Here is a 24,659-nt window from a genome sequence, read left to right as displayed (position 1 = left end):
ACCAGAATGATGTTACATCAAATGCTTTAACATCATTGTGTACGCATTCACTATGGAAGGCCAGTACTCCGAATTGACCATATACACGGCAATGGAGAACCGCACGAATGCTATTTTTTGACCGCAAGGCCACATGACTTCAGCAGCTTAAACCCGGAAGGAGGTCAAGAAAGAAGCTCACTCATTGACGAGCCATTCAAATAGTTAATGTTTTGTTCTCGTTTATCTCCGGAAAAACAACATGCCGAGTAAACACAGCTGTTATAGAACTTGCAGAAAGCACTCCAGACACCACAATGGTCCACATATGAAGGATGTATTCTTTGTTCGTTTCTGGAAGCCAAAAATTCAGTCGTGAATGTGAACGGGGATCAACTTGTGCAGACGTCCAAAAAGCAGTTTAACGCCAGCGAAGTGAAGCCTTTCACCTTCATATGGAGTAAACATTTTGTTGGGGGGCATGCATGCCTGCTTCTAGATGACAATACTGCCCTTGCCGGCGACCGCCGTCCCTTAGAGGTAAGCGATTGTCTTTATCATTATTATTATTTGTTTCACGTTTGGCATACCCCGACTGCACGACGACAATAATGAATGATGAGGGGAAAGGCTAAAATGGCGTTGCCACTGTTGTACGGACCTGTCTTGCTTACCACCTGTTTTTTCTTTTTCTTTTTTTTTTTAGCCTTTTGTGCAGCTGTGACATGTATGAAAACGTATATGTAGGGCCTTTTCTGAATTAAGGAAATGGGTTTATAAGCAGGAAGGATATGATAATGGAAATATTTGAGGCTTAGCGAGTGCTGTTGGTTGTGCCCAAGAGACACACACACACACGCTACACACGTACACAAAAAAAGCAATAAAAATGTACCCCCAAGAACTATCAAAGACGTAAGACAACCAGATATGACAGACAGGGCAGAGGTGGTAAAGGAAGGAGAGCTTGTTGAAACTGGAGAATGGTCAATGTCAGTAGCGTAGGGGGAGAGAAAAAAAAAACTTTACCTGTGGATAACTGTGGGAAGGCAACTACTAATAAACACAAACAGGTGAAAGCCAAAATGAGAGAGTTGCAGGAGAGACAAAAGGTCAACTTTGACAAGTCCTCAAAAAGTTTAAAATCACTGAAACCCAATGATACAGTCAGAGTGGAAAATGCGAACGTCTGGATGAAGAAAGCAACTGTTCTGGAACAAGTGAACCCAAGGTCATACCATGTGAAAACAGAAGATGGACAGATACTAAGAAGAAACCGAAGAAGTCTATTGTGTGTGTACACAGGAGACCATTGGATTACAAGATGGACAGTGTGAGCATCATCTCATAACAACACCTGTACCAGTCTCACCTGAAAAGGACAGTGTTGAGCAAAGCATGCAATCACCTGTGCTCAGAAGATCTAAACACACTGCCAAACCACCTGATAGACTGGACCTTTATATGTTTTGAAATAAATAATCAAAACACTGTTTATGCATGTCACTGCTAGTAAGTAATATAGTATGTGTTTACTTGTTATTGTTATGATGTTACTTTACATAAAGGAAAGGGGATGTGGTGATTAGAGATCATTTAGATAAGTACAGCTACACCACTAGGGGGCTGCCTCTACTAAGATTACATTGAGAGAGTAGACAATTAGCTAGCTTTGTTGTTGTTGTTGAGAGTTGAGCATGCAGAAACTGGTGGGTGGGGGGGGGCTACAGCGACCCACGTTTATTTTGTATGTTTTATTAAAACATAACAAAGTGTGGTGACGTGTATCGTGCGGTTCTCCATTTCGCTGAAAAGTGAAACGTTCGATGACGTAACAGTTTCTGCAGCCGCGGTCTATGTTACAAGTTCCCAGGACGCCAGCTGGCCGAAAAATAACCTGTTATCAAATATGTGATAACCTCGTGTTGTGTACCGGTAATCGTTACTGTTGGGTGGAAAGTGTAAACCACCCATGTCCAAATTTGGTCCATTTCATATTCATCACAAATGTAATTTTCTATTGGTATTTGTTTGTTTGGAAAAAAAAAAAAAAAAGATTATAAAAAGTTTATTTACCTTTGGTTGTTTTGTCGAGCTGGCTTGGGAGGCTGACAGTTCCATCCATTGTTTTTTTTGTTTTTTTATACGTCGGCCTTTAGTTAAATGTCCTCTCCACAAGTATTTGGTAGAATTTTGTCAGGCCCAGTTAAGTAAGTAATCAGCTTGTTTTGACAGTGGAGCAGAGTTCGTTGCGTTCCTTCCTTATCTGAGTTGACCCCGGCCACTGACTTCCCTATTTGGAGCTTGTACGTGCGTTGTAGCAGCCTTGTCAGCATTGACGACCGGCGTCAGTAGAAGATGTGTTCGGCCTGCCAGATCTATTCGGGGGCCTTCGCACCTGGCTGCGAGGCGCTTGCCGATGACGTCAGTACAGCAAACGAGCAGTGTCAAATGTGTTCACGTTGGTTTGGTTAACTTATTTAGCTGTTCACATATAACAATACATCACAAAAACAGTCGTAATGATTATAGGAACATATTAGCAAGTCAACTGACAATATTTCGTCCCATCCCAGTAAATTAATTTGTATAAATATGTTTTATTTTTGGCATTTATGTGCTATTTTACCTCCATTCTTTTATATTTATTTTATCTAATTTATTATTTCAATCTATTTCTTTATTTATTCAATCTTAAAGTATCCTGCTTTTATACTTGGGTTTATTTACGTTTTTGCAATCTCAGCCCATACATTTTGTTATTCAAATGACATCTTAATATTTTCTTGCCAATGTCTCCTAGAGGCGACACTGCGCTATGAGTTGCGGAGGGTCGTGCGTACTGCAGAAAATAATTACTATAATAATGATAATGAAATGATGCAATTATTGCCTGAGATGTGACATTTCCTCACCAATAGTTCTGAACTCAGCCTCAGGTTATTAGGTAACTACGAATTTATTTGTAACATGCATGTGTGTGCATGTCTGTCTCGTGGACTATTGATATAAATATTAATCAAAGGTAATGGCCTTCTACCGTAAAGTCAAAACATTTATTATAACGTAATACTTAAGAACCTCATAACAATGCCCACGGTTGACAAATACTGTATGACATCCCCTGGGCCGCAGATGTGGTAATCCCCTTTCCAGGATGACCAGGCTGCAATGGATGACGAATGGGCAACAATTTACATAGTTTGTGATACTAAAGAATATTAACTAGAAAGTACAAAAGTACAACGACCCTTGTGAAGACTAAGCAGTTTTAAGAAAATGGATGGATAGTGCAAAAGTAGATTGAAGATGTTGAAGCACTGCAAGAAGACGTCATCATGCAGGAAGGGGGTCCTCATCCAAACCCAGCCCAGAAGGACGGGGCAGTTATCTCCATGGCAGCAACTGCAAGGTGATAGTCTGCCCCGAATCTTGTAAACCAGCGCACAATAAACATACTTTCAACTGATCGTGAGTCTCATACATTTTATGACAGTTAGACCGTAAACATTACAGTAATTACTTTTCAAAAACACTTTCATAACACTCACAGATGCTTTACAGAGCATATAGCATAGAAACAATAACAGTAAGGGGGACAATTGACAATTGTCCTAGCTGAGGTCAAACAGGACGCCCTCCAGCCTGGCAAAATTGCGGACAATTTTCTTCCTTTATCCATCACAAGCAACAATTGTCTGAAAGGGCTTCACAACAAACCTTTATAATCCTAGACAAGGGAAGTCCAGAGATCAGCACATTAGAATAGTCACGGTAAGATGTAACAAAATGCATGAATTATGGCCTCTGTATCGCTAGCGGCTGAAATGGGATGGCTCTTAGTGATTTTGAAAAAAGAAGGTGAAAAAAAGGTGAAAAAAAAATACCCTAGTAACAAATTGATATGCATTTGAAAAGAGAGTTGAATCAAATATGACACAGATGTTCTTTGCTGTGTCACTTTGGGCAATAGTACATTTATGAAGACACAGCTGTGAGTAGTGTCTTTTCGTGCGAATGAACTACTTAGTGCGCACGTTGTAACGAAGAACGAACTAGTTTTTTTCCCCCTTCAATGTCATATCTGGGGATCCGTAGAAAGGAGGCAGGTAGAGTGGAAAAACTCGAGGTTCATTGTAAAAAAAAACAAACCTGCTTCCGACCAAGTTAGGTTCCTGGACCATGTTACTACGGTAACTTACCTCTTTTTATGAGACAGGCTAGAGTTAGGTATTTTCCTCTTTCCAGCTACCTCCCTTTCTGAAACGGAAGGTGCAGTTTCCCCACATTTCAGGGTTTATTGACTCAGTGTTCTCACTAAACCTAGCTGTTCGCATGGAACACCATGCCTTAGGCATTACTGACACCTACAGGTACAGCCCCCAGCACATATCGATATCTGGGTTTCCTAATTTGACACATGACTTCAAATTTAAGAACTAATCCTCTGTTTCTGACATTCCTTGGTTATTTTAATTTGAATAATGTTGTATTTTGTTGTATTTGGGCCACTGTATGATTTGACTTTAAAATACAGTCCATCTATCTATCTATCTATCTATCTATCTATCTATCTATCTATCTATCTATCTATCTATCTATCTATCTATCTATCTATCTATCTGTCTGTCTATCTGTCTGTCTGTCTGTCTGACCATCCATCCATCCATCCATCCATCCATCCATCCATCCATCCATCCACTCCACGACACATTAACAGCACTGTAAAGCTCCTTCAGCAACAGATTTTTACATGTGGATGCTGCGTGACATCATGTCTGATGGGGTCAGAGGATACAGCCGAAACACTGGATATTTCATGCACATGCAATGGTTTGAGTTTTTTAATTCATGCAATTTGCTTCTTTTTATACATTTTTCCCCTCTCTCGTCTATGTCTTCTAGAAATTCTAAATGTTTTTTTATACCTATTTATAATGAAATCACTATGTGTGCACAGATCAATGTTTATTATCCAGTATTGCTGGTGAAACAATGCAAATATGCCCATTGTCGAACTAATAAAGGTCATCTTATCTTGAACAAGAAGGAATACATGTGAGAATAAAAGATTCATGTACCCAGGTATGCTTTATTCTGAAAGAAACATGAGTATACCACTAATAGGTGATACCATTTTTTTCTTTCACCAAACTGGTACGAGGCAGTGAGGCACGACTAGTGATCATCTCAACTCCACAATTGTTATTCTGTCATTTATTGTATGTTAACACATCGAAACAAAATAAAAACATGAATACATGAACATTCCATTCCATCTGGGGACAAGCAAACAAACACTAAACAGAGGCATGGTCCAATATTCTTGAGATCTAAAAACGTATGATTGGGCATTATGACTGGTCGAGTTGCTTAATTTCACATGTACAATGTATGTCCAATGAAATGCCAATCAACGGGTCCAGGGCAAACCCAGAAATGTGTCATTATTTTATGCCATAAAACACCTTCCTCAAAGCAATGAAACCTATTTTAATCACAACTAATAAACTTTGAATTCTTCTTCTTCAAAAAAAAAAAAAAAGATTCAGATTTTTTTTTCAACAATATTTTTACTTCTCAGTGATATCTTGTTGTCTACACAGTGGAAGTAGACTCTTGCAAGTACAGTGAAACCGCTGCGATAGAATAGCTCCCGTGTCTTCAATTTGGAATATGATCAAGATTTTCGGAATCATATGCCCCTGAAAGGGGACATATTATAAGAAAAAAAAAATACTTTTTAATTGCTTGTGCACAAATAGTTATGTATTTGGAGTGCCCGCCTGCCCATCAAAAGTGAAATTATACAACAAAGTAGCATAAATGTTTTTATAAGCTAACCATTTCCAAAAATGTGTCTATGAGCAAGCCGTTCATAATTTTGTCAGATTGTGACATCAAAGTGGAACTAATTTATATCACCAGGTATTAGGGATGTAACGATAAGCGCAATATCGTGATATTAAAACTGCCACAATATCGTCGTCGTCATGTTCACAATATTTAAATGCAACACATCTGTTAAAAAAGTCAGGTTGATTTGCATTTGTGCAGTTCTAGCACCCTCTGGCGGCTATTTTTTTTAATTATTTTTTTTAGTGCAATTTAATTTTCATTAGGGATGTTTTGGCCCTTCTATGTTTAAAATCCATGCTAATCGTCAGATGAAGGGGAACGTAATATGCCTGTGAACCAATTCAATATGTGGAGGAACACAATGTGTGTGTACATTAACAACATAACATAATAATAATAACAGAATCATGATAAAACATAATAATAACACACCGCTGCTGTTATGTACAAAAGCACAATATTGTGCTTTTTTTTTAGTATGCGCCCTTTTTTTTTTTTTTTTTTTTTTTTTTTTTTTACAATGTTGTGACCTTTTTTAAATATCGCCAACCTCCCCACATCTTTTTGATGAAAACCAACTCACACAATTACTGTATATCAACAAGTGGCTACTATGGCTCCATGCTATGAGGTAGTAAGTTAGCCAGCAATAAATTAGCGTAATATTACTGTTGCAACATTATAGCTGTTGGATTAATGTTACGTTAACTATAATTTGCTCTTTTTTTTGTTTTTGTTTTTTTTTTAAATCTTTTTACTGTGAATCCACCTCCTGTCTGTCCCATGCATAAGTGCATGTTGAACTGGTTGGTTTTACAAACTCATATAATTTTCGTCTTGTCTTTGTTCATGAACTAAAATTTCCATAGATTTTAGTCCACTTTTTATTACGTGAAGTCTTATTTTTGTCTTGTCTTCAGTAGTCAACGAAAATGCATAATGATTTAGTCCCAGTTATTAATGAGGGGTTTTAGTCCAATTTTCATTCTGTTAAATATATTTTTGTTTAGTTTTCGTCAACGAAATTAATCAAGCGCCTCTGTGAATCAAACATTCTTACAATACCTTCCTACCATGCTTCTCATTTGTCAGTAATTTATTTAATTAAGGCAAATTAGGATTCTGTTTCGCAACGCTGACCTGGCTGCAGACAGAAAAGTAAAAGTAACTGGACTAAGTGCAATTTCTGGAGAAATTGCGTGGGAATGCTGAAAACTGAATGCTAAGATTTGAATGCATGTGGAATGCTTATGAAGTAAATGGAGAGATAAATTATGAAACCTTGACCTCCTGGTTACTGTGGACAATGCACTTTACCAACTGTGCCACCGAACAGTGTAAGACACCTGGTAATGATGATAAGTTATATGTACGGAAGTGGGACTGTCCCATTGAAAATGAATGGGGAAAAAAGTTGATTTTAAATGTTAAATTGTGCAAATACTGTAAGTAATGTGGAATCAGACGATAAATACCCCGGAAAGCGTGAATTTTTTAAGCTAGCTGAAATTTGAATAATTAATTGGAATTATCATGTGGGAGTTGTTACGCGGCAAAAACGTGTGGAGAATAAAAAAATCACAATAACATATGTGGGAATGCATTCCCACAATTAAAGTTAATGAATACCTAAAAAGTGCTGTTACACTTCTCTGGGAGTCAGAATGTTGTATCCATAGAACGTGGCTGTAGAATGAAATTTTGTCTGACCCCAATTTGACCCTGTTTATTACTATTTCCATTATTTTCAAAGGGAAAAGTAAAGGCCACCTTGCATCCTGGAATGGATTTGTGTTCAACCTTAGGCCGTTCCACTGTACTGTTCCCTTTTGGGTGGAGTAAAATAAAATTTTAATCTGCAGTCCAAAGGGGAAACATTGTGTATTAAAAATATAAATATCATCAAAATAAACTGAAATAAACACAACAGTAGATTTCATATTCAGTAAAAGGCAAATCATAAATCACCATATCAAATCACAGTTCAATTATCAGAGCAGTGTTTAACAAGAATATCACATAGTGAAATGTGTTTGATAAAATTAAAAAGACCAGAATAAATTGTCAATGAAGTAGATCTGGTTAATGTTAATGATATCAAAATTCAAAAGCTGGAGAACTGGTCCAGGACCAGTTGAATAAAGTCTTAAATCCATAAATATTCTGCCAGAAATGTTAGTCAAAGGCAACAGAAAAAGGAAGAAAAAGTGGTTGGACAGTCGGAAAATCCTTGATAAAAAGCTGATCAGTCAGGGAAACTAGTTTCACTCAACAACTCTGCCCTGAATTAGAGAGAAGAAGTAGGAGAAGAATAGTATTAAAAGACAGAAGGGTATACAGGCCAGGGTATATAAAACTGCCTGCCATCAACAGGAATGTACATAGTAAGTAAAGCTGAATTGGAAAATCTATATGCTTGATATATTGTCAGCTATGTTCTAAAATATGTTCTGATTCTTGGGAGAAACAAATTATCCCTGAATTGTTGAAACATTTGAAACAGGTAGACTGACAACTGGACTTACTTGACCTTTAATATTGCCATTTATCATCTGCATTTAGCAGAGGTGTCAAATCCAAGCCAAGGAACGTAAAAACCCTTCCACAGTTTGGCTCGAGCCACTTGTGCTTCTACTCAACCAGCAGGTAAACAAAATCCCCGTTGAGTAGAACGTGCTCCTGGGGAGCTTGTTTACCGACGAATTGAGTAGAAGCACATGTGACTAAAGCTAGCAGGGTAGCAGGGTTTTTATTTTTTGTACCTGGATTTGACACACACCTCTTTCATTTAATAGTTACTGCTTTGAATGCTGAATTGGAAGAAGTCTTCTGAATTCTTGAGGAATATAAATTTAAAGTGATAATTTCAGCTAAAGTAACAAAGACTATTATTATGTAATATATATATACTGTAGGCCAAAAGAACACAAACACACGCACTATACATATATATATATATATATATATATATATATATATATATATATATATATATATATATATATATATATATATATATATATATATATATATATATCCATCCATCCATCCATTTTCTTGACCGCTTATTCCTCACAAGGGTCGCGGGGGCTGCTGGCGCCTATCTCAGCTAGCTCTGGGCAGTAGGCGGGGGACACCCTGGACTGGTTGCCAGCCAATCGCAGGGCACACAGACACGAACAACCATCCACACTCACACGCACACCTAGGGACAATTCGGAGCACCCAATTAACCTGCTATATATATATATATATATATATTAGGGGTGTTAAAAAAAAATCGATTCGGCGATATATCGCGATACTACATCGCGCGATTCTCGAATCGATTCAATAATAGGCAAAATCGATTTTTTTTTTTTTTTTTTTTTTTTTTTTTTTTTTTTTTTTTTTTAGGATTCACACCTTAAGCATGGAAGAATGTTATATGAACGGAACATTAAGCCTTAATATTTTATTTTAATGCTGTTTAAACATGAAACAGATTACAACCTCTATAAGACTGAAATTTCAGATAAATAAATAATACATTTTCATATAAATCTTACACTCTACAAGCTTACTGATTAGTATTTTCTAAATTTGAATGAAAAAAAATCGCAACAATCGACTTATAAATTCGTATCGGGATTAATCGGTATCGAATCGAATCGTGACCTGTGAATCGTGATACGAATCGAATCGTCAGGTACGAGGCAATTCACACCCCTAATATATATATATATATATATATATATATATATATATATATATATATATATATATATATATATATATATATATATATATATATATATATATATATATATATATATATACATACATATATACATATATTAGGGGTGTCAAAATTTGTGCATTAATTTTGAGTTAATTTAAAGTTCTTTTAACGCCACTATTTTTTTTTAACACGCGATTAATTTTAACTTACTTATTTGGAAAGCCTGTACTGGGGGAATTCCAAATGCAACATAGCAGACAGGTCCATGTCAAAATCTAGAATTTAAAAAAATAATAATAATATGCACGTATTTGTGGAGACTGCATTCAAGTTATATTTTACAATTTTAAAAATGTACAGAACACACAAATTTTAAAGATTAGATAGAGCACTCGTCTTTTTTACAGTACATCTTTTTCATTTTAATTCATTTTATGAATTATTATGAAATTACTGTATTAAGGACTAAAATATGCAGCCATATTTCTATTAGTTCAACATTGTTGCCCCCACTTTTATGTTAACAAGAGTATGAAAACTTGGGAATGAGTTAACTATGGAAGTCATGCGATTAATCATTATGATTAAAAAATTTAATTGCCTGACACCCCTAATATATATATATATATATATATATATATATATATATTCATACAGTCTTTTACAGAATTGTGATATGCAAGGAACATCACTCACACTAACGTGCAATGTACATTTTTGGCTCACAGTTTCCAAAAGCATTCAAAATGTTTGTAGCTTGCACAATGTTACCAATGTTAATCTCTTTATTATTTTGAACCTGCCTATAGAAATGTCAGTAAACTGATGAACTGAAACATATGGATGTGCTGATCTCCTTGCTATCATTTTTTTTTCAACTGTGATGCAGTAAGAAGGTCTCTGGGTATTCCAGTTTCATCCCACAGTCCAAAATAATAGATGTCAATATAAGTACAGAATTTCAAATGATACATAGTGTACAAGTAAATATGAATATTTGTCTCAAGGTGTGAGCAATTCAGTGTGTACCTCTCCGTTCACCCTTGTTCACCAAGCTTCAGTGCCGAGAAATATGACTGCCCACTAGAAATTGTCTTTTTGGATGTCAGATTAGCTAGAGGCTTTAAATATGTCAGTATAACTGAGTATCTTTGTGTCATCCATATGACTGACGGAAATCTGATTCGGGTCTGGCTCAATGCTCAGTGTACAAAATATTAGGCAATGACAATTTTCAAAAATCACAATTTATAATATTTCTAACAGCTACATCCACTGGAGATGAAATGAGACTCCACTGCTATTACAGAATCACATTTCCCTGCATGGTCTGACTGTCAGTTAACTTACAGTCATATTATTTTGAATGGTCATGAATCATGATTAGGGATGTAACGATAAGCGCAATATCGTGATATCATGATATTAAAACTGCCACTATATCGTCGTCGTCATGTTCACAATATTTAAATGCAACACATCTGTTAAAAAAAAAAAAAAAGTCAGGTTGATTTGCATTTGTGGTGTTCTAGCACCCTCTGGTGGCTAGTTTTTTTTTGTGCAATTTAATTTTCATTAGGGATGTTTTGGCCCTTCTGTTTAAAATCCTTGCTAATCATCAGATTAAGGGGAACGTAATATGCCTGTGAACCAATTCAATATGTGGAGGTACTCAATGTGTGTGTACATTAACAACATAACATAATAATAACATAATAATGATCAAACATAATAATAATAACACAACACTGCTGTTATGTACAAAAGCACAATATTGTGCTTTTTTTTAGTATGTCCTTTTTTTTTACAATATTGTGACCTTTTTTAAATATCGCCAACCTCCCCACAATATCGTGATAATTATCGTATCGGACCTTCATATCGTGATAATATCGTATCGTGATGTTTAGATATGGTTACATCCCTAGTCAAGATGTCACGCAAGCATGTGGACAGTATACACAGCACAGAGTTGACCCTCTACATATTTTCTTTTTCACAGTTGCATAGTATCTGTCACAAGAAGGCTTATTCATCTATGGATTCATTTTTCGGTGAAAACATTGAAAGAAATATTTAGGATTAAGCAGTTTTGATATTTCAATTCAATCTATTTTGTTAAAGGTCCATCAGTGTATTAAATCCAAGGCAAGTCATACTTCTGTTTTGATTTTGATAAACACAACTGAAACTGGCCTGACGTGGGTTGTGATACCCATTTTCAATCATTGGTTCACTTCCAAATTGTGGCAGCACACGTCATTTCATGTACTTCTCACATGAAATTCTTAAAGATTATTTCTATTATTGTTACATTTTAGTGATGGATAGGGATTATTCAGTGTGACTATGAGACTGGAATCACAGAGTTTGTATGTGCATGCATGGTATTTTGCTATGAGAAGCATAATCTGAAAAAAAAGAAGTCAATTGCTGTTTCTAATGTTCCCTGGTAAACTCTTTGTTTTGATGACTAAGGGAGTGGGTTGGGGTTTTACACATACTCCCTGGCTGTGGAAGGCTGTGATTGGCGGTAATACTGCTGCCCCTGCATGTCCTCTTTGGAGCAGGAACAACACAGCAAGGAGCCTCCGAGTACAGTCAGACTAGCTGCTGCCCAACCCACAAAGAGGGCTGAGCCAAACTCGTACCTGCACAGGAAAGAGAGACAGACAAACACTTGAAAAAACAAAACAAAATATAACCTATACATCAGGGGTGTCAAACATAAGGCCCATGGGCTGGATCAGGCCCACAAAGGGGTTTAATCCGTCCCGCGAGACGATTTTGTAAAGTTAAAAAAAAAAAATTGTTATGTTGGACCAATTAATCAGCCAGCCACAATTAAATATATACATTTGTAATTTCTTATGCAAACTTCATATGCGTAATACGCCGTGGACATGAAATTGCTCTGGAATTCATTATTTTACACACAACTTAAAGTTATGGTTTGTTTAAAAAAAAAAATAATAATAATTTTTGTTTTTTTAATCATAGACCAACATAAACGTGTTAAATACGGCACAAATTCAATTACTGGTCCTATTCCTTCATTAACCGCGCCACACAATGCATTCTGGGAACTATATATATGCAAAACAGGTAGATTTAACACGTCTGGAACTTATACAGGCAAAGTGTTGCCGCATTTCATTTGCATTTGTGTTATTTTTTGAAACAATAGATTACAGTTGAGCCCAAAAATTGCAAAAATCTGCGTAAAATTGACGGCAATTGTTTTTAAATTATATACCATTATTTTACCGATTCGGCCCACTTAGTAATATATTGTCCTCCATGCGGCCCCTATGCTAATATGAGTTTGACACCCCTGCTATACCTGCATACATACATAAGGAGATTAAAAATCTTCATCAACCATAGGAAAAAAACAAAAACAAAAACATTGTCGTATCTAATGCTTTTTGTAAACACAATTTCAGTCAGTCTGCATATTTCTTTTTGTAGTTCTCCTTACTCAGGATGAAGGTTTATTTTTTGTGTGTGCGTGTGTGTGTGCACGCGCGCACGCAATGCCGTGTCGTGTCGTGATCGGCCATGGAGCAAATTATTTTCATATACTATGGGACTGCCCACTCATTAGACACTACTGGAAGGAAATTCATGTGCACTACAAGACATTTTTGAATGTGTCTTTCCATTTGGAATGAAGACTGTGTATTTTGGATGTCTATCTCAGGATTGGAGTAGAAAAGATAAATATTTACTAGGTACTTTACTGATTGCAAGCAAAAAACGATAACAAAAAAAATGATTGTCACCGGATATCTCTAAAATTCAATTCAATTCAATTCAATTCAATTCAATTCAATTCAATTCTTTATTCCGGACTCAGGGTCCACTCTTAAAAAACAAACAGACAAAACAAGCAAAACAACAAACATACAAAAGGTTAAGAAAAATACAGTCGCACATTAAAAAGACAGGCATACCAGTGTTTCCATATGTTTGACTGGTAGCGAATAGCACTCCATTCAATATTCGTGAGTGACACCAAAATTTCATTTTGAGACTTATTTAGTTTACCAATAAACCTATACATTAAAGTTCTTACTATAGCTTGCAAAGTGTTCACTCGCGCAGAGACAAACATCTCAGTTGCACTAGTCCAACGAGGCCTTCTCAAGAGCACTCTCAGGCATCATTATAGGCCACCTGAAGCCTATACATACTTGCTTTTTTTTATATCTATGCCAAAGGTGAGTTGTATACAGAGGTGTACAAAATGATTTAAACAGGAATAACTCTACATCATCAGAGCATGAACCAAACTTGCGCAGCAACGTATTAGCGTGGGCATACAATACCCTGCATTGTCTGTAGATATCATCATCTGCCAAATCAGCTGTGATGATGTGCCCAAGATATTTCACCTTATTTGTTACATGTAATCTCACATTTAACAAATAAAAGTCAGGATAGTTCATGTACTTGTCCTCAACATGGTGGAATATATAGTAACAGACATTTACAAAATGGAAGGATTGACAGCATTTGTAAATCAGAACCATGGTTGGTTTGAGAATTGTTGGGAAAAAATGGTTACGGTACATTAAAATAAAAAAGTGCAATTTAATTTTGAATTAGGATAATTTGGAAACAAATTATGACCACTCCCTGATGTTCATGATACTATATTGGTTATATAAAGTTTTTAGTAGTACTTTTTTTTTTTTCTTCTTTTTAGATAGGACTTATTTGTTTTTCTGGAGATATGAATGACGACATGCATATCTATGGACGTGTGAATTGTATCCATCTGTTAAAGTCTGAAATGTTATAAAGAATTAAAAAAAAATTAAATTAAAGAGCATAAGTGAAAATGTGTGATGACTGTTCATTTTTGACGCATCGAAGAAGTGGCGTGTCCGGTGTCGTATGAAATAGAAAAATTGACAAGCGATGGAAACATTACATTAGTATTTACGATACATTAGTATACATTCGTCTACATTGCATACAAGGCACTGGCGCGCGTCAGAACTTTAAAATCCCGACTCGGTCTGAGTGAAAGAGCAGACATGGTTTAGTCAAGTGTATGAATGTAGTAATTTGAATTAAAAGTGCGGTAGTCGGTAGACATTGATTCATTAAGAAAACAATCCTGGAGAGTATCTCTGTCTGTTTGTATGACAAATCGCCAGTAACGGGACCGATGACAACAGCTTCTGCTCCAAGGTAGGATGACTGTTCTGTTCACTTTGTCAGGGTTTGGGGGGGGGGGCGTGCGGACCCAAGTAAGGGGAGGCAGAGCGAGGAGGCTGAGGCAATAGCCAAACAAAAAAGGGTTTTATTACTTATATAAAAAATAAGGTGGTGCACAAGGTGCGGACAGGAAAAATACAAAAAGAAAAGTCCTAAATTGAAGCAAACTCAAATAGCAAGGCAAGACAGGAGAAACTGCAAAACCTGGAATCCACAATGGACTGAACTGAAAACGGGTGACTAAATACACACAAACTAATTACACAACAAGGGACACCTGGACAAGACACACGTGGGTGAGGGAACTGATTGGCTGAAGACAAGGGTGTGGGATGACAAGCACAGGTGAACATGATCACACTAAAACGAGAAATTGACAAACAAGGAAAACAACTGAAGTGATCAACAAAGACAAAACATAACAAAAACCCAACCCAAACCATGACACACTTTCGTGCTGGCTGGTGTGTTTCAACTATTTTTGGTTGCTATGTCCATCCTTCCATTCATTAACAGAGCCGCTTATCCTCACAACATTTATATAAATCATTTGTGAATTGCTTTTCAGGCTAGGAAATTCGGGTTGTTTTTCCTTATGAGGCATATTGTCTAATAATTGCTTATTTTCATACGCTTCTGTTACAATTTTGACTTTTGTGCTGCTTGGAAATGAAACTAGAGACTTCAAGGAGGCTTTGTGGAGAAATCTCAAAATGGACAAAAAATGTCCAACTGTCTAATATGGTCCATATCTCTAGATTGATCTGCCGACTTTTGGGGTGGGTCAGATATATAAAATTGCCTAAATAAGGAGAATAAGTCAAGGTACAAGACAGTTTTTTTTAAGAGCTCATAATAATGAAAGAAAATATGACAGATGGTCATGTTGATGTTTATTTTCACAATTGTTCGAATAGCCTGCAGTGATTGTGATCTAGTCAATTGTTATTTTAATTATTGATCATAATACAACATAATTATTGATGTCTGTTGGAATGTTTGTTTAATTGTCGAAGTATTAAGCAAGCTAGCAATGCTACAATAAAGGTAGCACCACCTACCCAAGCGGAAATCCCTCCTCTTCCTCCGTTGAGGCGTGGAGCGGAATAAATTCCATCGAAAACTCCGCGAACAAACAAGCGCGAGACCAGCGTGGCATTGGGATATTTTTGGTTCGGTCTGAACATATTTAGTATATTTTTTCACTTTGGGACAAATTCATTACTTTTTAAATCTGTATTACGCCACTCAAACATATTTTTGGCACCCCTTGTCAATGGATGGACTTTGAAGTTCATGGGGAGGCAATTTATTTATTTTTTAAACATACCTGGCATTGGCTGGGGTATTCGGGTTGAAGAACTGATAAGACACCTGTGTTGCATACCAGGAAACAGAAACCAATGTACATAGACCTGTGAGAAAAGAAAGGATTAAGCAAGATTCACCCTACCATTTCATCAGGGTTCTGAAAATTCATAATACGTTCATACAATCCAAATTCAATTCTATTGGATGACCCAAGAAACGCTGGAGTGGCCATGTCTCTGTGCGAGTTAGGAGATTTTTCTGTCATTTTGCTTTATATGCAAATTGATGTTAGTGGCAATCGCTGTGATTGGCTGTTTTAAACAGTAAATGCAATTCTGGGCCCGGCCGATTATAATCGGCCGATTATTGGCCTTCAATCATCGGCCAAAACAATCGGCCAATTGGGCCAAATGCCTGATTATTTTCCCTTTAAAACGTTATCGAAGACCATTTTGCTTGCGTAGTATTAGCAACTAGCAAGTGTGTAGCGTATGTTATTCTGGTTATTCTGTTGTCCCTAATAAGCATCTTACGCTGTTTAATGACCCTGCAGTTGGAGTAGTAGAACTAAATACACGTTAAGGATTACATCCACTGTATATTTAAAAACAAAACATAGTTCTTTTTTTAAAACATCGCTAGCCTAGCGCTAACAGGAAGTTAGTAAATGCTAACAGGAAGTTAGCATTGACTTCGGGAGTGTTTTTCCTTCAAATAACGAATATCCACACACAAATCTTGTGGGAACACACCCACAGATGAGATAACACCATGCAACGGCACAAATTCTTCCCAATGTGTGAAAAAACACTTATTTTAATAGAATTCAATTGCAACTTCTGTACTCACTTTCAGTGTGTATGCCATGGATGCATGGCACCACTCTGCCCCCAAGAGGCCAAAACGCACAGGAACAGTCAGTATTTGTTTTTACTGTTTTTTTCAGTTGCTATTATTTTAGTTTATTCTATTCTTATTTCACTTGTGTGTGTGTCTGGATGGTTGTTCGTCTTTGTATGCCCTGCGATTGGCTGGCGACCAGTCCAGGGTGTACCCCGCCTACTGCCCAGAGTCAGCTGAGATGGGCTCCAGCACCCCCCAGGCTCCAGCAACCCTTGTGAGGAATAAGCAGTCGAGAAAATGGATGGATGGATGGATGGATGGATGGATGGATGGATGGATGGATGGATGGATGGATGGATGGATGGATGGATGGATGGATGGATATTCGTATTTCATTTTTTTTAAATTGTTTTTATTCTGTCATTGTCCTTTCAAGTATTAAAATATAAAGTTGATATTTCAAGGATTCAAAGACTTTGTTTTGTCAAAATTCAAGGATGCAAACATCCAAGGATTTTTTTTTGTTTTTGTCTTAACACACATTTCCACATGACATGGCACAAAATACAATCCCGAGGTCCCAGGTTAGCCCAGTAACTCCCAAGACTTGTGAAAATAACACAAGATAAAATATATAGAAAAGAAAAGGTTAATGCTTTACAGCAGTTATAAAAAGATTGAGAATGGTTTTATTATTGACATTTTATGGTCATGTCATTACATTTAAAAGAGCATAAGTGAAAATGTGTAGTGATATTTGCGAGGTATGCAGGCAGACTGTTCATTTTTGACGCATCGAAGAAGAAGCGTGTCCGGCATCATATGAAATAGACAACATCGATGAGCGATCAAAACATTACGTTAGTATTTACAATGCATTATTGCATTAGCCTACATTACATACAAGGCACTGGAGCATGTCACAACTGTTAATTCTCGACTCGGTTTGACTGATTGAAGAAGGAGCGTGACAGCCTGTCAATCAGTCTGGAGAAGATCCTGGAGAGATCCTGGAGAATATCTTTGCTTGGATTACAATTTGCCGGTATCCGGACCGTTGACAAAATAGCTTATGCTCCAAGGTATAGATGACTGTTCTGTTCACTTTTGTGCTGAATGGTGTATTTCATCTTTTTTTGGTTGCTATGTCATCCATCCATCCATTAGCAGATCCGCTTATCCTCACATTTATATAAATAATTTGTGAATTACGTTTGAGGCTTGGAAATTCTGTTTTTTTTTTTTAAAGTTGTGCAAGACGCGGCGCTAGCTAGCAGGCTAGGCTAAAAACACGCCCCCTAGTTACGAGGCATACTATCTAATGATTGCTTATTTTCATAAACTTCTATTACAATTTTGACTTTTGTGCTGCTTGGAAATGAAACTAGACTTCAAGGAGGAGATTTGTGGAGAAGTCTCAAAATGGACAAATAAAGTCCAACTGTCTAATATCGTCCATATCTCTAGATTGATCCTCCTGACATGTGGACCCTTTTGCCGGAGGGTCACATATGTTTTTTTTTTTTTTTTTTTTTGTGCGTATGTGCGCATTTGTGTGCATGCCTATGTGTGCGTGTGAGTGTGCGCGTATGTGAGCGTGCGTCCGTGTGAATTCGTGTAAATTTGTTCTCATTAATTCACCTAAAACCAAATAAAAATTCCATTACCCTTCACCTTAACGGGATACTTCAGAGTCTCGCCAGAGCCGTGAAGTTCAGAAGGTCAGGAGACCAGAGGAAAGGTCAAAGAAGAGAAAGATAAATCAAAGTGAAATGCAGCACCAACTAAACACCTCCTGCCACTGTCACCCACATGGTTACAAAACCGGAGTCTTATGCCAACTCCAGAAACCTCTAAATTCCAACAAATTAAGGAGATCTCAAGAGACCAGAGGAAAAACTAAAGAGAGGAAGGAGGGAAGGATAGATGAAGCAGAGTGAGGTCCACAGACACCGGCACCCACTGATTCAACAAGCAGTGGGAGGGAGAGGCGAATTCTGAATTTCAGTAGATGCTTTTGTGATGGATCTGGCATGCATAAGGGCCGCCACCAAAGAGGGGAACCGTCGACCGCGGCCCAGAAAAGCGAGCACAGCCCCCCCCCCCCAGAATCCCCCAAGCTGTGGAAGCACCAAGGCAACAACCCCCCACACACCCCCGGGCAGCCAGCTGGCCGGAGAGCCAACCCAGACGCCCGGATCGCCCCTGACCCGGCCCGCGCCCCAAGCCCAACGCCGCAGAACGAGGCCTGGCAGGCCTCCACGGCGCCCCACCGGCCCCCAGCCCCCACGACCCCCCCGCACCCCATCCACCCCGCCAGCCACCACAAACCAGTCCCCCACCCCCAGGCCCCCAACCCCCAGATGCACCCCGACCCCCAGCACCCCCCAGTTACCACACCACCACCCACACCCAAACACCCCCACGGGGCACACCGGAGGCCCAATAACATTTTCATTTAAATCTACATTCAACATTAGTTGATGCAAAAAATAATAATAATAAAATACAAAATTCAAACTAGACTTCGTTCCAAGCCCATTTTAAATACATTTTACTATTGTGTATAACTAAATTACCACTTTTGTATTTGCCATAGACTTCGGATGCCATAAAATTATGTATTTGTATGAAAGGTATGAAAATGTCCTCATTTAAAAAATAACCAATCATACCTGCTAGAAGGAAGACTGCTCCTCCACTCACTGCAATGCGTGTCTTGACTGCTGGATTATTATCTCCCACTTTCGTGCACTTCATGCCAACCACACTGATGATGATGCCGATTAAGCCAAACAGCACTGACAACACCATTAGAGCACGACACGTCTGGATGTGAACTAAAGAGAGGGTGCAGCAGAATGTAAAAGAAAACAAGATTAAACATCACATCAAATTATAAACATCATACAAACAACATTTAATCCAAGGGATGTACATGTAAAACAGATCACAAGTACAGTAAACCACTGTCCAAAAGCCAATGCATTGCAAATAGCGGCGGTTGTGCATAAAAAAAAAAAAAAAAAAAAGAATGTCGTTCACACAAATTCCTACACACACATAACTCAGTGGGTGGAACATAATTCCACACAATTTATACACACACATGCACACGCACCCCCACACATGCGCTCATGAGAAATTAAGTATTGTAAGTGAATTTACAAACGCATGTGAGTGGTGTAGCACAGTCTGCTGAAGATTAGTAACAAACAAGTATATTCACTGTTATGTATATTCACTGTTCTGAGTCATGATATGCTCCATTCACAACAGTGCACGTTTCAGCTCAAAGGTTCTTCGCTGTTTGTGCGTGTGTGTGTGGTCTTGATTTTGTTACATGGTGGGACCAATTTTTCAGGATTTCACAGAGTTGTGGGGCTCACCCGTCCTTGTGGGGCCATTTTGCTGGGCCCCACAAGTTTAGAACTCTTTTTGAGGGTCAAGACTTGGTTTTACAACTTAGGTTTTAATTGGGTTATGGTTGAGGTTAGGGCAAGGAATGGGGGTAGGCAATCATTTTTGATGGTTGGGGTTCGGGGAAGGGGCTAGGAAATGAATTATGTCAATGAGAGGGCCCCACAAAGATAGTAAAACAAACTTGGGCGTGCGTGTGCGTACGCGTGTTCGCGTGCGTGCCGAAGTTTGAGTGAGTGAATCATCACTGGTGTTTTCCTAAACACAGCCCATATTCATTCACAAAGACAAAACATTCTCAGTCCTGGCGACTGGTGGAGTTTTCACTTGTGGGGGTCTGGTCTCATGGGTTTGGGTTCGGGGTAGTAATGTTTTTGCAAGACATGTAATGTGAGGGAATAAAACTTTACATTCCGTATGCTTTTTTTTTTTTTTTTCAAGACAGCTACTGCATATTTGAATTAGAAGTTTGTTATTTGTGATTGTATTCTTCTTATTAAAATCATTATTATTATCTTTTATAATTTTTTCAGACATGAAAACGGGTTATCCAAACTAAATGTCCGAGCCACCTCAGCTGCTTGCGCCATCTAGTTGGATGCCTCGTGTCAGGATCTTTTTTTTTTTTTTTTTTTTTGCGGTTAGTTGAAAGACCATATCAATGTACAGGGTGTTCCAAAACGGTTGACCGCATTTCGTAGGCCAATAATTTTGACAATTTTCGTTGGAATGACCTCAAACTTTCATAGCTTGTGTAGAAACGTTTCAAGTTTTTGTGTGTAACGTTTGGCATGTCTATCTTTTCAGGTTAAGAAATGCCGTTCACTTCAAAAGAAAAGGCATTTTGCGTGCTAGAGTATGCTCGGACTCAGTCACCGAAGACAGTGCAAGCGTGCCTTCTTCACAAATCTTGCAAATAAGGCACCAACTACAAAACAAATTAGGACTTGGCACAAAAAAATTTCAAGAAAAGGGCCCTTTTTGGCACAAGCTCCAATACCGACTCGACGTGTACAGAGTCACAGGTGGCGCTCATATTGAACATTTATGAAAATCTGTCATAGAACCAACAAATATTTGTACTTTTCTTTGTACATTTAACCAATAAAACCTATGACCTTCAACATAAAGTGTATTTAGTTTCATTAAGATCCATCAAGTAGTTTCCGAGATATGGGCATTTAGAATGGGGTCAACCATTTTGGAACACCCTGTATAATAAAAATACATGTTCACATTTTGCTGTGGAAATAGTAATAAGAACTAAGACTGACAACTTCTTTCATGAGGCTATTTACTGTAAATTTGAAACAGTTGGTTCAATAAAGCATCTAAAAAAAAAAGTAACATGTATATACATATATATATATATATATATATATATATATATATATACATACATATATATATATATATATATATATATATATATATATATATATATATATATATATATATATATATATATATATATATATATATATATATATATGTATATATATGGGATGCAAAGATATCCAAACATCATGATACGATAGTATTGATATGAAGTTCACGATACAATAATTATCATGATATTGTGGTGAGGTCGGCGATATTGTAAAAAAAAAAGAAAAAAAAAGAGCTCATACAAAAAAAACACACAATATTGTGCTTTTGTATATAACATCATCCATCCATCCACTTTTTGACCCCTTACTCCTCACAAGGGTCGTGGGGGTAGCTGGAGCCTATCCCAGATGGCTTCGGGCAGTAAGCGGGGTACACCCTGAAATGGTTGCCAGCCAATCACAGTCCACAGGGAGACAAACAACCATCCATGCTCACAATCAGACCTAGGGGCAATTCGGAGCGCCCAATTAACCTGCCATGCGTGTCTTTGGAATGTGGGAGGAGACCGGAATACCCGGAGAAGACCCATGCGGGCACGGGGAGAACATGCAAACTCCACCCAGGAAGGCCGAAGCCTGGACTCGAACATGCGTCCTCAATACTGGAAGGCGGCCATACTAACCACTCCACCATGCCACCCAACATAACATCAATGTTATGTTGTTATTATTCTTATTATGTATTATTATTATTATTATTATTATTATTATTATTATTATTATTATTATTATTATTATTGTTATTATTATTATTATTATGTTTTATTATTATTATTATGTAGTTAATGCACACACACATTGAGTTCCTCTACATATTGACTTGCTTCACAGGCATATAACGTTCCCCTTCATCTGACAATTAGTGTAGATTTTAAAAATAGAGGGTCCAAAACATTCCTAATGAAAATTTAACTGCACTAAAAAGCTAGCCACCAGACGGTGCTAGAACTACAGAAATGGAAATCAACCTGACTTTTTTTTTTTTTTAACACTGTTGCATTTAAATATCGGGAACATGACGATGACGATATTGTGGCAGTTTTAATATCACGATATCACCATATTGTATGTATATATATTAGGGGTGTTCGGCAATTAATCTCGATATTACAGCACGCAATTCTCGAATTGATTCAGCAGGTGGCTGAATCGATTTTTAAATATCCATTTTTGATGGAAAAATATTCATCAAAACGTCTTAATTATGGTTAGAGCTTACAGCTTAGGCATGGAAAAAATGTTATATTAATGGAACATTAAGCCTTAATATTTTATTTCAATGCTGTTCAAACATGAAACTGTCTGTTAAATACAGCGGCTCACAGTTATAAGGTTGAAGTTCAGATAAATAATACATTTCCATACGAATCTTACTGTGTACAAGTTTATTGATTAGTGTTTTTTAAATTTGAGTAAAAAAAAAAAATCGCAACAATCGACTTTTGAATTTGTATCGGGATTAATCGGTATTGAATCGAATCATGACCAATCAATCATGATACAAATCAAATCGTACTAGGCAATTCACACCCCTAATATCTATATCTCTATCTATATGTATTAGAGCCATCAAACGATTGTTTTTAAATCAGATTTATTACATATTGGAATTTTGATTAATCACGATTAATCGCTTCATTAAAAAGGCTTTTTTTTTTTAATCAACATTTTTTGTCCGCCAAATTTGAACTGCACCTGTTATGTATTTAATTCTTTGAACATTTAATGTTATGAGGATGTCTTCAACATTTTTTTTATCCACTGCACACGTTCATCCTCCTCTTTTTCTAATCATTTAATTACTTGCATAATTTAAAATGGAGAAAAAATGACCCCAATATTCTGAATAGCTAACACAAACATTTATTAAATGCTTTAATGTATGTAGTTATGTTTATTGCTGAAACACAACCTGTGCTGCCTTTAACGTCACCATCAGCTAAAGGATCATCTGTGCTCAAAATGAATAGTGTGATTAATATGCGTTAATACATGATTAATGCGATAATTAGTTAACGCTTTAACTTTGACAGCACTAATACATACATACATACATACATACATACATACATACATACATACATACAGTACTGTATTAATAGTAATACTTACTGTCAAGAGAAAGCATCGAGTCAAAAATCTTGCACTGGACCTGTCCTGTGCTCTGTGAGGCGCAACTCATCCACAGCCCCTCATACAGACCCACAGCTGTGATAATTGCATCACCGACATATGATGATTGCTTCCACTGGGGCAACGCTGTGGTTGCGATGATGCCAATCCAGCCACCCAAGGCGAGGAAGTAACCTAACAGCTGCAGACCGAGGTTTGCCATCCTTCTGTCGCTCCGTCTCCCTTCTTCTGCTCGATTAAATCTCTTTTCAACCACTCCTGTGGTCTTCAAACTGTGTTTTGTCGACAATCCTGTTTGGCTATTTTCTTTTCTATCTGGCACTTTGTGAACGTCTTCTGTCACTTGTTTTGACTCACAGATGTAGAATCACATCTGAACTGTTGCGGTAATTTCTCTCCTCTCTGAGCTTCGTTGTCAGATTCTTGAGTCTATCTGGTAAAATACGAGTAAAGTCTTTTTTTGTTGTTTACAGTGATGTTTATCAAGTATCTTATCTGAATTGGTGTTCTTTGCCTCTTTCTCAGCTCACACACTCTCTCTCTCTGTGCTTACGTCTCTCTCTCTCTCTCTCTCTCTCTCTCTCTCTCTCTCTCTCTCTCTCTCTCTCTCTCTCTCTCTCTCTCTCTCTCTCTCTCTCTCTTTGCTACTCACTACTCTTGTCTGCTCTTTCCTTCCGCTCCAGGCTAAAGTCTCTCAGTGAGGAGAAGATGACAGACAGAAAGAAGTAGGGAAAAACAAACAAAAAGTCAATATGCTAATTGTCTGGATTGTG

At 37.4% G+C, this 24,659-nt stretch overlaps 2 protein-coding genes across 2 annotated transcripts in view; both read right to left on the bottom strand.

Moving 5' to 3' along the window:
- c8h1orf50 (chromosome 8 C1orf50 homolog) overlaps window positions 1–2,418 on the bottom strand; it is an 8,517-nt gene extending 6,099 nt beyond the window's left edge. The window contains exon 1 of the mRNA XM_077529582.1: window positions 2,056–2,418. Within this exon, the coding sequence (XP_077385708.1) occupies window positions 2,056–2,104 (49 nt within the window). The 5' untranslated portion in view covers window positions 2,105–2,418. The remainder of the gene's footprint in view (window positions 1–2,055) is intronic.
- A 2,763-nt stretch (window positions 2,419–5,181) lies between these two features.
- On the bottom strand, window positions 5,182–24,609 carry cldn19 (claudin 19). Its single transcript, XM_077529856.1, has 5 exons — window positions 23,866–24,609; window positions 19,618–19,782; window positions 16,119–16,203; window positions 12,064–12,210; window positions 5,182–8,120 (listed from the first exon to the last, which is right to left on the bottom strand). The coding sequence occupies exons 1-5, from the start codon at window positions 24,086–24,088 to the stop codon at window positions 8,084–8,086; spliced, it is 657 nt and encodes a 218-aa protein (XP_077385982.1). The 5' UTR covers window positions 24,089–24,609; the 3' UTR covers window positions 5,182–8,083.
- Between the last annotated feature and the right edge of the window lie 50 nt (window positions 24,610–24,659).

Source organism: Festucalex cinctus, chromosome 8 (assembly GCF_051991245.1).
Source record: "Festucalex cinctus isolate MCC-2025b chromosome 8, RoL_Fcin_1.0, whole genome shotgun sequence".
NCBI classification, from domain to species: Eukaryota; Metazoa; Chordata; class Actinopteri; order Syngnathiformes; family Syngnathidae; genus Festucalex; species Festucalex cinctus.
Note: the sequence above shows the minus strand (reverse complement) of the source record. Positions and strands in the feature narration are given on the sequence as shown.

What these genes read in the sequence shown, in the direction of transcription:
- cldn19 (XM_077529856.1), bottom strand. Translation starts at nt 24,088, where the DNA reads ATGGCAAACCTCGGTCTGCAGCTGTTAGGTTACTTCCTCGCCTTGGGT. An exon ending in AATACCCCAGCCAATGCCAG is followed by an intron (nt 12,211 to 16,118) that starts GTATGTTTAAAA and finishes TTTCCTGTGCAG; the next exon opens with GTACGAGTTTGGCTCAGCCC. An exon ending in CAGCCTTCCACAGCCAGGGA is followed by an intron (nt 8,121 to 12,063) that starts GTATGTGTAAAA and finishes TCTCTAATTCAG; the next exon opens with GGCAGAGTTGTTGAGTGAAA.